Source organism: Ranitomeya variabilis, chromosome 2 (assembly GCF_051348905.1).
Source record: "Ranitomeya variabilis isolate aRanVar5 chromosome 2, aRanVar5.hap1, whole genome shotgun sequence".
Taxonomy (NCBI): domain Eukaryota; kingdom Metazoa; phylum Chordata; class Amphibia; order Anura; family Dendrobatidae; genus Ranitomeya; species Ranitomeya variabilis.
Window position 1 is genome coordinate 764,224,007 of NC_135233.1, and position 13,221 is coordinate 764,237,227.

Sequence of the window (13,221 nt, forward strand, 5' to 3'; positions counted from 1 at the left end):
GGACTGGAAATCTATGTCTGTGTTGAGCTGGGGATGTCGGGGTATTCATGGGGATGCACCTTTGGTTCCTATTTCTTCATCTACTCCCTCTGAGATCCCAGCATTTCTGTCAGATTTTTATGATGTCTTTCAAGAGCCTAAAGTTGATTCTCTCCCTCCCCACAGAGAGTGTGACTGCGCTATTGAATTGATCCCCGGTAGTAAGTTTCCTAAGGGTCGCTTGTTTAATTTGTCTGTACCTGAACATACTGCTATGCGGGAGTATATCAGAGAATCCTTGGAAAAGGGTCATATTCGCCCTTCGTTGTCTCCACTAGGGGCAGGATTTTTCTTTGTAGGTAAAAAGGATGGTTCATTGAGACCTTGTATCGACTATCGACTTTTGAATAAGATTACAGTTAAATACCAGTACCCGTTACCTTTACTGACTGATCTGTTTGCTCGTATAAAGGGGGCTAAGTGGTTCACTAAGATCGATCTACGTGGTGCGTATAATTTGGTGCGGATTAAGCAGGGGGATGAGTGGAAGACCGCATTTAATACGCCTGAAGGCCATTTTGAGTATTTGGTAATGCCTTTCGGTCTCGCAAATGCCCCTTCCGTTTTTCAGTCCTTTATGCACGATATTTTCCGTGAATATCTGGATAAGTTTATGATTGTGTATTTGGATGATATTCTTGTTTTTTCGGAGGACTGGGAATCTCACGTTCAACAGGTCAGGAGAGTTTTTCAGGTTTTGCGAGCTAATTCTCTTTTTGTAAAGGGCTCAAAGTGTAGTTTTGGAGTTCAGAGAATTTCCTTTTTGGGATATATTTTTTCCCCTTCATCTATGGAGATGGACCCTGTCAAGGTCCAGGCTATTTGTGATTGGATGCAACCTACTTCTTTGAAGAGTCTGCAAAAGTTCTTGGGTTTTGCTAATTTCTATCGCCGATTTATAGCGGGTTTTTCTGCCATTGCTAAACCTTTGACTGATTTGACCAAAAAGGGTGCTGATGTTGCTAATTGGTCCTCTGCGGCTGTGGAGGCCTTTCAAGAGCTTAAGCGCCGCTTTTCTTCCGCTCCTGTGTTGCGCCAACCTGATGTGTTACTTCCGTTCCAGGTTGAGGTGGATGCTTCGGAGATCGGAGCAGGTGCAGTTTTGTCGCAGAAAGATCCTGACTGCTCAGTAATGAGACCATGTGCGTTTTTCTCCCGAAAGTTTTCGCCCGCTGAGCGAAATTATGATGTGGGAAATCGGGAACTTCTGGCCATGAAGTGGGCGTTTGAGGAGTGGCGTCATTGGCTTGAGGGTGCTAGACACCAGGTGGTGGTCCTCACTGACCACAAGAATCTAATTTATCTTGAGTCGGCCAGGCGTCTGAATCCTAGACAGGCGCGCTGGTCGTTGTTTTTCTCCCGATTTAACTTTGTGGTGTCATATCTGCCTGGGTCCAAGAATGTGAGGGCGGATGCCCTCTCTAGGAGTTTTGAGCCTGACTCGCCTGGTGATTCCGAACCTACCGGCATCCTGAAGGATGGGGTGATATTGTCAGCTGTCTCCCCAGACCTGCGGCGTTCTTTGCAGAAGTTTCAGGTGGATAGGCCTGATCGCTGTCCGCCTGGTAGACTGTTTGTCCCTGATGATTGGACCAGTAGAGTTATCTCGGAGGTTCATTCTTCCGCGTTGACAGGTCATCCTGGAATTTTTGGCACCAGGGATTTGGTGTCTAGGTCCTTCTGGTGGCCTTCTTTGTCTCGAGATGTGCGCATGTTTGTGCAGTCTTGTGATGTTTGTGCTCGGGCCAAGCCCTGCTGTTCTAGGGCCAGTGGGTTGTTGTTGCCCTTGCCTATTCCTAAGAGGCCTTGGACGCACATCTCTATGGACTTTATTTCTGACCTTCCGGTTTCTCGTAGGATGTCTGTCATCTGGGTGATTTGTGACCGTTTTTCCAAGATGGTTCATTTGGTACCTTTACCCAAATTGCCCTCCTCCTCTGAGTTGGTTCCTCTATTTTTTCAGAATGTGGTGCGTTTGCATGGTATTCCTGAGAATATAGTGTCTGACAGGGGTACTCAGTTTGTGTCTAGGTTTTGGCGGACGTTCTGTGCCAGGATGGGTATCGATTTGTCTTTTTCGTCTGCATTCCATCCTCAGACTAATGGCCAGACTGAGCGGACTAATCAGACCTTGGAGACTTACTTGAGGTGTTTTGTGTCCGCTGATCAGGATGATTGGCTTGACTTTTTGCCATTGGCAGAGTTTGCCCTTAACAATCGGGCTAGTTCTGCCACTTTGGTTTCTCCATTTTTTTGTAATTCAGGGTTTCACCCTCGGTTTTCGTCCGGTCAATTGGAGTCTTCGGATTGTCCTGGAGTGGATGCTGTGGTTGATAGGATGCATCAGATTTGGGGACAGGTTGTGGACAATCTGAAGTTGTCCCAGGAGAAGACTCAACAGTTCACTAATCGTCATCGGCGTATTGGTCCTCGTCTTTGTGTTGGGGACCTGGTGTGGCTGTCTTCTCGATTTGTTCCTATGAAGGTCTCGTCTCCTAAGTTTAAGCCTCGGTTTATCGGCCCTTATAGGATTCTGGAGGTTCTTAATCCTGTGTCCTTTCGTTTGGACCTCCCAGCATCTTTTAATATCCATAATGTTTTCCATCGGTCATTATTGCGGAGGTATGAGGTACCGGTTGTTCCTTCTGCTGATCCACCTGCTCCTGTGTTGGTTGAGGGTGAATTGGAGTATGTGGTGGAAAAGATCTTGGACTCCCGTGTTTCCAGACGGAAACTTCAGTATCTGGTTAAGTGGAAAGGTTATGGCCAGGAGGATAATTCTTGGGTGACAGCATCCGATGTTCATGCTCCCGATTTGGTTCGTGCATTTCATAGTGCTCATCCAGGTCGCCCTGGTGGTTCTGGTGAGGGTTCGGTGCCCCCTCCTTAAGGGGGGGGTACTGTTGTGAATTCGGTTTGTGGGCTCCCCCGGTGGTCTGTTATGGTAGTGTCTCTTATGTGCCTTCCTCCATCTCTGATTACCTGTCGCCACCCTCTTGGGGAGTTTCCTATTTAAGGCTGCTTGGCTGTTAGTCACATGCCGGCCAACAATGTGCTAGTAGCATTCTTTTGCATTCACCTGCCTCAAGTTCCAGTTCAGCTAAGTTGAATTTTGTTTCTTGTTTTGCTATTTTTGTCCAGCTATCTGCAATGTGACTCTTCAGTGCTGGAAGCTCTTGTGGACAGAAAATTACTACTCCAGTGGCATGAGTTGTCACTGGAGTTTAAAGTAATTTCTGGATGGTGTTTTGAATAGTGATTTTTAGGTCGACCGTGAAGTAACTCTTTCCTGTCCTTCTGCTATCTAGTAAGCGGACCTCACTGTGCTAAATCTGCTGTTCATCCTACGTATGTCATTTCCTCTGAACTCACCGTCAATATCTGTGGGGGCCTACTATCATCTTTTGGGGTTCCTCACTGGAGGTAAGGCAGGCCTGTATATTCCTCTTATAGGGGTAGTTAGATCTCCGGCTGGCGCGTGGTGTCTAGGGCATCGTAGGTACATCCCCCGGCTACTGTAAGTGTTGGGTCAGGTTCAGGTCACGGTCGACCTTAGTTTCCATCACCCGAGAGCTAGTCCGTTTTGCATTTTTTTCCCATGGTCATTGGGGTAACCATAACAGTCAACACAGACCATTTTCTAAATTTCTGACAATACAATTCTGCCACCTCTTGACCCTGAGATAGGGCCAACAAGGTCCTCTCCGCTTGATCCACAGAATTAGGTTCATCATATAATAGTCCTAAAGCCTGAAAAAAGAAATCTACATTAAGCAAAGGCGGGTTCCCAGATTTCAGGGAAAATGCCCAATCCTGTGGATCACCACGCAGCAGGGAAATGACAATTTCAACCTGCTGAATAGAATCCCCAGAGGATCGAGGTCTCAAAGCAAAAAACAGTTTACAGTTGTTTTTAAAACCTAAAAATTTGGACCTGTCACCAAAAAACAAATCAGGAGTAGGAATCTTCGGCTCTAAAACAGGAGTCTGAACAATATAATCAGAAATTCCCTGTACCCTAGCAGCAAGCTGGTCTACACGAGAAGCTAATTCCTGAACATCCATGCTAACACAAGACTCCTTAGCCACCCAGAGAAAAAGAGGAAAGAAAAGGCAAAGCAAACTACAGAGAAAAAAAAATGACTCAACACTAGTGTTGAGCATTCCGATACTGCAAGTATCGGGTATCGGCCGATACTTGCTGTATCGGAATTCCGATACCGAGATCCGATATTTTTGTGATATCGGGTATCGGTATCGAAACAACATTAATGTAAAAATGTGTAAAAGAGAGAATTAAAATAAAAAATATTGCTATACTCACCTCTCCGACGCAGCCTGCACCTTACCGAGGGAAGCGGCAGCGTTCTTTGTTTAAAATTCGCGCTTTTCTTTCCTTTACGTGAGTCCCGGCTTGTGATTGGTTGCGTGCCGCCCATGTGACCGGGACGCATCCAATCACAGCAAGCCGTGACGTAATTTCAGGTCCTTCAGGATTTTAAAATTACGTTCCGGCGTTGTGATTGGTTGCGTCGCAGTCGCATGGGAGACGCAACCAATCACAGCAAGCCGTGACGTAATTTCAGGTCCTTAAGGATTTTAAAATTACGTCCCGGCTTTGTGATTGGTTGCGTCGCAGTCACATGGGAGACGCAACCAATCACAAGCCGTGACGTCACGGGAGGCTGGACACGCGCGCATTTTAAAATGGGCGCGTGTCCAGCCTCCCGTGACGTCCCGGCTTGTGATTGGTTGCGCCGCGGTCAACCAATCACAAGCCGGGAGGCTGGACATGCGCCCATTTTAAAATTTTAAAATGCGCGCGTGTCCAGCCTCCCGGCTTGTGATTGGTTGACCGCGGCGCAACCAATCACAAGCCGGGACGTCACGGGAGGCTGGACACGCGCCCATTTTAAAAAGCGCGCGTGTCCAGCCTCCCGTGACGTCACGGCTTGTGATTGGTCCGCGTCCCGGCAACATGGCCGCCATTAACCAATCACAGCAAGCCGTGACGTAATTTCGTCACGGCTTGCTGTGATTGGTCCGCGTCCCGGCAACATGGCCGCCCTGACCAATCACAAGCCGGGACTTCACGTAACCAAGTAAAAGCGCAAATTTTAAACAAACAACGCTGCCGGTTCCCTCGCTGAGGTCCAGGCTGCGTCGGAGAGGTGAGTATAGCGATATTTTTTATTTTAATTCTTTCTTTTACACATTTATATGGATCCCAGGGCCTGAAGGAGAGTTTCCTCTCCTTCAGACCCTGGGAACCATCAGGAATACCGTCCGATACTTGAGTCCCATTGACTTGTATTGGTATCGGGTATCGGTATCGGATTGGATCCGATACTTTGCCGGTATCGGCCGATACTTTCCGATACTGATACTTTCAAGTATCGGACGGTATCGCTCAACACTACTCAACACCTTTCTTCCCTTCTTCTGAGATGCATTTAACTCATAGTGGGCCAGTTGTACTGTTATGATCTGGTGACTTTGGAGCCGCATGAACTTTCTCTGGAGTAGGTGGAAACTGTACTGACTGCAAAACCTAAACTAACACCGCAACTAGAAGTGTTATGACCCCAATGGCAGAGGGTCTCAGGAATAAATACCAAGTCTGCAAACACAAAAAAACAGCTCATAGGGCAGTGGTAACTGGGCTGACCATATATCTAATCCTAGCACCACAAATAGAAGTAGCCGGGGAACGTGCCTACGTTGGTTCTAGACGTCTCGCGCCAGCCGGAGAACTAACTAACCCTAGAAGGGAAAAGAAAGACCTTTCTTGCCTCCAGAGAAAAGACCCCAAAAGTTGGATACAAGCCCCCAACAAATAATAACGGTGAGGTAAGAGGAAAAGACAAACGTAAGAATGAGCTAGGTATTTAGCAAAGAGAGGCCCACTAGCTAATAGCAGAATATAGTAAGATGACTTATATGGTCAGCAAAAACCCTATTACAATATCCACGCTGGATATTCAAGAACCCCCGAACCGTCTAACGGCCGGGGGGAGAACACCAGCCCCCCAGAGCTTCCAGCAAGGTCAGAAATCACATTTAGTACAAGCTGGACAAAAATAGTAGCAAAGCAAGTAACTCAAAAAACAAAGAAGCAAGACTTAGCTTAATTTTGCAAGAGCCAGGACCAGCAGACAGGAGCAACAGAAGGATCTGATTACAACGATGCCAGGCACTGGACTAAGGATCCAGGAAGTTAATATAGCGACACCCCTGGACTAACGACCCAGGTGAGTGCCAAACAGAAAAAAAGACAATCCCAGAGTCATACCACTAGTGACCACAAGAGGGAGCCAAAAAGTCTAATTCACAACATAGAAGTAGCCGTGGGGTGTGCCTAACAAACCCTAGACACCTCGACAAAGCCGGAGGACTAAATACCCCTATAGATGGAAATAGGAATACTACCTTGCCTCAGAGCAGAACCCCAAAGGATAGGCAGCCCCCCACGAATATTGACGGTGAGTAGGAGAAGAAAGACACGCAGGCAGAAAACAGGATTCAGCAAAAGAGGCCACTCTAGCTAAATAGGGAAAGATAGGACAGAATACTAAGCGGTCAGTATTAAAACCCTTCCAAAAATATCCACAGCAGATAATACAAAAAGTTCCACAATCTAACTAAAGACATGGAATGTATATCTGCCACTCCAGAGAATCCAACAAGACTGAGAAAATACTGACAATCTAAGCTGGACAAAAAAAACACTGAATAGCACAGAATTATTAAGCACACAGCATGTGTGCCACAGAAACAAAACCAGACACTTATCTTTGCTGATTTGGCAGAAGGCAGGTGGAACCAAACCAGGACCAAAACCTCCCAACAACCATGGACAACTGGCAAGGACTAATGAATCCTGCACGCCTAAATACCCCAGTCAGAACTGGAATCAGCAGATACACCTGACCAGGACTGCAACTCAGGGACAACTGCATTACCACCTACAACCACCGGAGGGAGCCCAAAAGCAGAATTCACAACACATCCCCACAGTGAAACATGTTGATGGCAGCAGAATGCTGTGGGGATTTTTATAGGCAGCAAGGACAAGGAACATGGTCCGAATCAAGGGGATGATGGATGGTGCAAAATACAGTGATAATTTTTAGCAAAACCTGTTTCAGTCTCAGTGATTTGAGATTGGGATGGAGGTTCATCTTCCAACAAGACAGTGACCCTTTAGTAGTTTAAGGGGAAATGTGTAAATGTTTTGGAGTGGCCTAGTCAAAGCCCAGACCTTCATCTAATTGGGAATCTGTGGTCAGACTTTAAGATAGATGATTTCCTCTGGTGAACAGCAAACTTGAAGGAGATGGAGCAGCCTTGCCTTGAGGAATGGATAAAAACTTCAGTGGCAGGATGTGGAAAGCTCATAGAGACTATCCAAACTGACTTGCAGCTTAAAGTGAATGTCACCCCAAAATTTGCCTATAAGCTAAGGCCCCCGGCATCAGGGGCTTAGCTACAGCATTCTGTAATGCTGTAGATAAGCCCCTGATGTCACCTGAAAGATAAGAAAACAGGTTAGATTATACTCACCCAGAGGCGGTCCGGTCCGATGGGCGTGTTGTCCGGGTCCAGCACCTCCTATCTTCATACGATGACGTCCTCTTCTTTGCTTCCTGCCGCGGCTCCTGCGCAGGCGTACTTTATCTGTCCTGTTGAGGGCAGAGAAAAGTACTGCAGTGCACAGGCACCTGGAAAGGTCAGAGGCCCAGCTCCTGCGCACTGCAGTAATTTACGCTGCCCTCAACAGGGCAGATAATGAAGGCCTGCGCAGGAGCCACAGCAGGAAGACCAGAAGAGGACATCATCGTATGAAGATGGGAGGCCCCGGACCCGGATGCCCATCGGATCGGACCGGGACCACCTCTGGGTGGGTATAATCAAACTTGTTTCTCTTCTCTTTCAGGTGACATTGGGGGCTTATCTACAGCATTACTGAATGCTGTAGATAAGCCCCTGATGCCGATGGCCTTAGCTTATAGGCAAATTTTGGGGTGACAGATTCCCTTTAATTTGCTGCAAAAGGAGGCTCTACAAAGTGCTTACTTCTGGGGGTGAATAGTTATACACACTGAAGTTTTCTGTTATTTTGTTCTATTTGTTGTTTGCTTCACAGTAAGAAAACCAAATGTTCACAGTTGTAAGCTTGTTTTTTACATGAACTGATGCAAACCCTCAAAAAAACAGGGAACTTCCAAGTTGTGAGGTAGCAAAACAAGAAAAATGCCATGAGGGGGTGAATACTTTCGAAAGCCACTGTAGCTTATTGGCTTGTCATTGTAGTTTTGTATTTGGTATCTTTTAATATTCATTCTTTAGCTTATGAGACATGTGATACTCCAAAGTTCGGATGGAAGGAATTGCAACACTGGTTCTCTTGTTGCCCACTGTTTACACACTCACTGTGTCAGCTGCCTGCTTTCACTTCTGGTCACGCTGGGCAGCAAGGAGCCGCTGTCATTCCTACACAAGCACTATCCATCACTGTCACACTGGCATTCAGTGTCACTCAAGCATATATTACCAATCACTGACATTAATTCTCTAGTGTGGTCACACAACAGATTAGAAGACTGATAACACAATGAATCCATAGAAGACACAGCTTGGCAGTTGTGTATTGGGGGAGCAAAGTATAAGGTAATGATTGCTATAATTGCTCCTACTCCCTAAAGATGTTCCCACTCTTAAAGTCAGCTCCCCTCCCCCGTCGCCCCTTCCTCTCCCATTCTCATTTAAGCTATAAGCCAAATTAAAATTGGTGTCTTATAGTAAGAACAGTGCAGTCGTTCATGATTTGGAGTAAATTGTGGAAAGTACCGTATGTGGTGTTCAGGTTTAATAACCCCGTCAGTGAGGGGTTTCGGCACTATTTTGCCCTTGGTTTTGATTTTCGTATGGAAATGGTGAAGCCAAGGTCACAGATAGGAAAGCTTCATGAATTTAATTTAGGTTGTGGGTATGCAGAAGATATTGCATTGTGAATTGTCACAATTGATATTACAGAGAGTGCTAAACCTTGCCTAGCAATTTTCTCATTGTTCTCCTGATTTCCCAAGCAGCCGAGTAAGATTTTATATTACGGAGTACAGCTTGGCTGTGTAGAGAAATGTTATTATCTCATGTCTTAATTATTGTTCAGAACATACAATAACAATAAAACTAATGTAACTCGCCTCCAGTCTTCTCACCATTGGTGGGAGATGCGTTTCATTTTGCTACACACATCATGTGGTTTTTAGGGGCCTAAATGTATTAAACTCATGATTTATTATCTCAGACAATATTACATATTAGCCACTAACTGAGCTGTTCGCAGCAATGTGGAAAGCATTAGCCTGATTGCTGCAAATAGCTGACTCTGGTAATATTAGCTTACTACGTTGGCTATTCTTCCGATCAGGATGTTATGTGTGTGCACAGCCATACTAAAGCTTATTGCTCTCTCCCAGAAAGGCAGCTGCCACATCAAGACACCCAGGGAAGCCTAAGATTAAAACTGTGTTCCATCAAGACAATATTAGAAGTTGCAATCAGCTTTGTGGCATCATGTCAAGATGCTAGCTATGCATGTGTCTGCCCGTGTAATGCCCGTATACCGCAGAGACTGGCTGACAGGTCTGACCTCTATACAGATTAGGGCTCTTGAAACTAAGCAAAATAAAAAAATAAGGGCGAGAACACCTGTTAGTATAGGTGTAATATGGAGGTGCACATACACATTATTTTTTCCAGGTTATATTTGTATGGCCAAAATGTGCAGTATTCACTGCCGCAAGTAAATAAATATGATCCCATATAAAACTACACAGGGTACATAGTTGACTTTTTTTTTCCAAAAAGAGTAAAAGCCGTCCTACCGCTCATACCTAGTATAGTCTATAGGGCACTTCTGATGTCCGATTACTATTATTTTTCTTTCAGACTGAGTGATTCACGCAAAGTTGCGGAGACACGTCCGATTTGGAGCGCATTCAGCATGCCATCCGAGTGCGGACCATTTTTCCAGGACTGCTAGATAAGGGAAGATAGAGAATTATTATTATTATTATTTTTTTTTTCTTTCTCAACCAAGAAAAACTGATGAAATTCAGATGACACTGGATTGAAATCACTGATGAAACTAGGACTGTGTTTCTCATACGTGAAAAAGCAGAGGTCTGAATGCGCCCTTGTAGTGTAATATAAACAGCCACTAATATGTTCAATACTTCACAAAGAAAACACAAAACTTATGTAACCATGAGAAAAAAGTGAGCCATTAGCTGGGCAATTCTAATAATAAATAGTAGCCACATTAACTGCGTGTTTGCCTAAAATATCACTTCTACCCAAAAACGGACAACACCTTCCTTGTGCATTGTACCTGTGCTTGGTATCCTTCAAATAATAAAGTATAGTGAAGTTAAGTCTGGCATCTGATAATCAGACACTTTCCTCCAGCACAGAACTGACTCAGAACAGAAGATTAAGCAGAGAAGTCCAATTAGGAAATTTACGGTATCTGATTTACAAAAAAAAATGATTGCAGCAGATCACAGATTTCACAATTTGCACTTTTCCCTGCAGTTTCCCTACTAAAAACTGTTTTATATGCTCTTGTGTGTCCACCCAATAAATCTTTAATAATTGATCATTTGCCCTATATCAGGTCCCATTGACACTGGATAAAAGGGTCTTTCCAGCGAAATAACACATTTTTTTAAATTAACAGATAATATCGTTATGATCTCAGTCCTTGAGTCCTTATTTCACCGCCTGTCTGCTGTGCTTTCCGCTTCCAGGTTTACTTCAACACCTCCTGCATTTATCTTGGTATGGGACTAGTGATATGTGTCTGGCCGAGTGTGGCAGGGGAGTGTGGCTGAGTGTGGCAGGGGAGTGTGGCCGAGGGCGGCAGGGGAATGTGGCCGAGGGCGGCAGCGGAGTCTGGCCGAGGGCGGCAGCGGAGTCTGGCCGAGGGCGGCAGCGGAGTCTGGCCGAGGGCGGCAGCGGAGTCTGGCCGAGGGCGGCAGCGGAGTCTGGCCGAGGGCGGCAGGGGAGTCTGGCCGAGTGTGGCAGGGGAGTCTGGCCGAGTGTGGCAGGGGAGTCTGGCCGAGGGCGGCAGCGGAGTCTGGCCGAGGGCGGTAGCTAAGCTGTGCCCGTTTGCGGTTTCTGCCTCAGTCATGACCAAGAAAGGGCTTGGCTTAGCTAGTGCACTGTATGAAGCAGCCAACTCCCTCTAAACATATCACTTCTCATGTGTCATCATAAAGAGAGGGGTAGCTCCTTTTCTTTTTCGGAAAGAACAGGAGCAATGAAATCACAACAATGGAGCTGATAATACATTTATATTAGTAAGTTATTAGATTTTATTAGTATTTTAAACAAGATATTTTTCTGTCCGCACCCCCCCAATTCTGCATTTATAACCTCATTTGATGTATAACATCATTTATTTGATATATTCCATTCACCACCATATATATCACCCACAAGTCATTTAATTCTCTCTTCCCATCTCCTAATACAATTAATGTTAATTAGCATTTCCAGCCTGTAGGGACGCCGCGTGTATTTGGCGTCATCATTATAGCTGCAGCAGTGCCATATACAATAGTTGTCAGCTCAGCATATAACAATGCTGCCTATGGGCCAGCGGGTATACCGTGTTGCCTCGGGGCCTCACAGAATACAGTATTATGCATCTAAGGTAATTGTGGATTTTAGAAAAGATGAAGTGTTACTTTACTAATTTATATGCAGAAAGTGGAGTTTTTCTTCCATGTTTTTGTGTTGCAGAGAAATAGATTATTACCCAGCAGGTTATCGAGTGATTAAGCATGATGGCAAATCAAATGTAATTATGCACAAAAAATGAAAAATGATTAGACGTGATAATTCACATTTGTGCCTGCAAATATATACATACAAGTTGTACTCTGATAACATGTGACAATGTAGAAGGTGGAAAGAGGATGCGATGTAAGTGAAGAAGTGGTTAACGTCTCCAGGCTAAACACATATCACTTTCTTTTAAATGCCATGGGGACCCTGAGATAAGTGGCCAGGCATTTTCTGCGTTGACATGGTCTTCGCTTGTCCGATTGCATACTTCCCAACAGACAGCGGAGAAGCAATTAAAACAAAGACATCTGTGCCAGGGTCTAGCTCGCCAAAGAGGGCAAGCTCTTGTGCTTAAGAAGGATAGAAGGCGATCGATGGAAATGTCCAGACCTGTTAGCACCAATAAAGCTGAAGACCACTGGGAGCTCGGAGAAGGCCTTTTATTGTAGAGCTACTGAAGAGACTGAACTATGGCACCATAGGGGGGATAGGGGTCAGGCTGAGCAATCATCCATCTTCCTCGCTGGCAGCTCTCTGTCACATTGTAGCTCAGATCAGCCGAACAGGGACATCTCTATTGTTGACACTGGGCCGTTCTAAGCCAAGTGTAAATGAAGTTAATATTCTATGACCTTATCCAGAGCCAATAAAAGCATTCATGTCACCAAGGTAATAATGGCATGTGACGCTTCAGAACACGCCTGCCACTCGCTCTCATGTGTTTGCCTGGGATCTATAGCCAAAGCCGCATTGTCTCTCTGCCATAGGCGTCCTATGGCTTGCTAATAATTCTAGCTGAAATTTACCTCCATGACCTAAAGATTGAGTTATACATTTGCATGTCATTATACATGCGCCTTACATATTCACACGGGGGTTAATTGGATTACTCTTAGGAGAAACGTTAGACTGAAAAAACAGTCATGAATACTTATATATTCACAGGTGCAGGGTCTCTCTGAACATTTGCAATCTCGAAAGGTTCCAGCTTTATAATCAGCGCCGTTTTCCATTTAGTGGGAAATACAAAGTATAATATAGTAATTTAAAGAAACATTGAAGGTTCCTTGGATAATAATGAGATGGAAATGAGGCGTGTGCACATCAGTCTGATCGCACAAAGTCTGGATTTCGGAGCAAAGTCACTTTCTTAAAAAAAAAGAGCATTTTCCACTTTGGTAAAATGGTGATTTTCCTGTTTGTGTTTGAGCCTAATGCCAGTAAAACTGAGGGACTTGGTCATGATTTACCACCTCAATACATGTATAAGGAGACAGATTAGCGCATCATTGAAACGGATCGCTTATGTCAAGGGGCGTTCTAGCG

General features: G+C 45.1%; 1 protein-coding gene across 5 annotated transcripts in view; it reads left to right on the forward strand.

The window, feature by feature from the left end:
• The window catches only part of EPHA7 (EPH receptor A7), a 292,750-nt gene that overhangs the window by 33,962 nt on the left and 245,567 nt on the right, over positions 1 to 13,221 (forward strand). Inside the window, exon 4 of one of the 5 annotated variants that reach the window (XM_077289715.1) lies at positions 9,994 to 10,672. The exons of the other annotated variants lie outside the window; for them this stretch is intronic. Within the exon in view, the coding sequence (XP_077145830.1) occupies positions 9,994 to 9,998 (5 nt within the window). The 3' untranslated portion in view covers positions 9,999 to 10,672. Of the gene's footprint in view, positions 1 to 9,993; positions 10,673 to 13,221 lie in introns of those variants that run through there. 5 annotated transcript variants of the gene reach the window in all.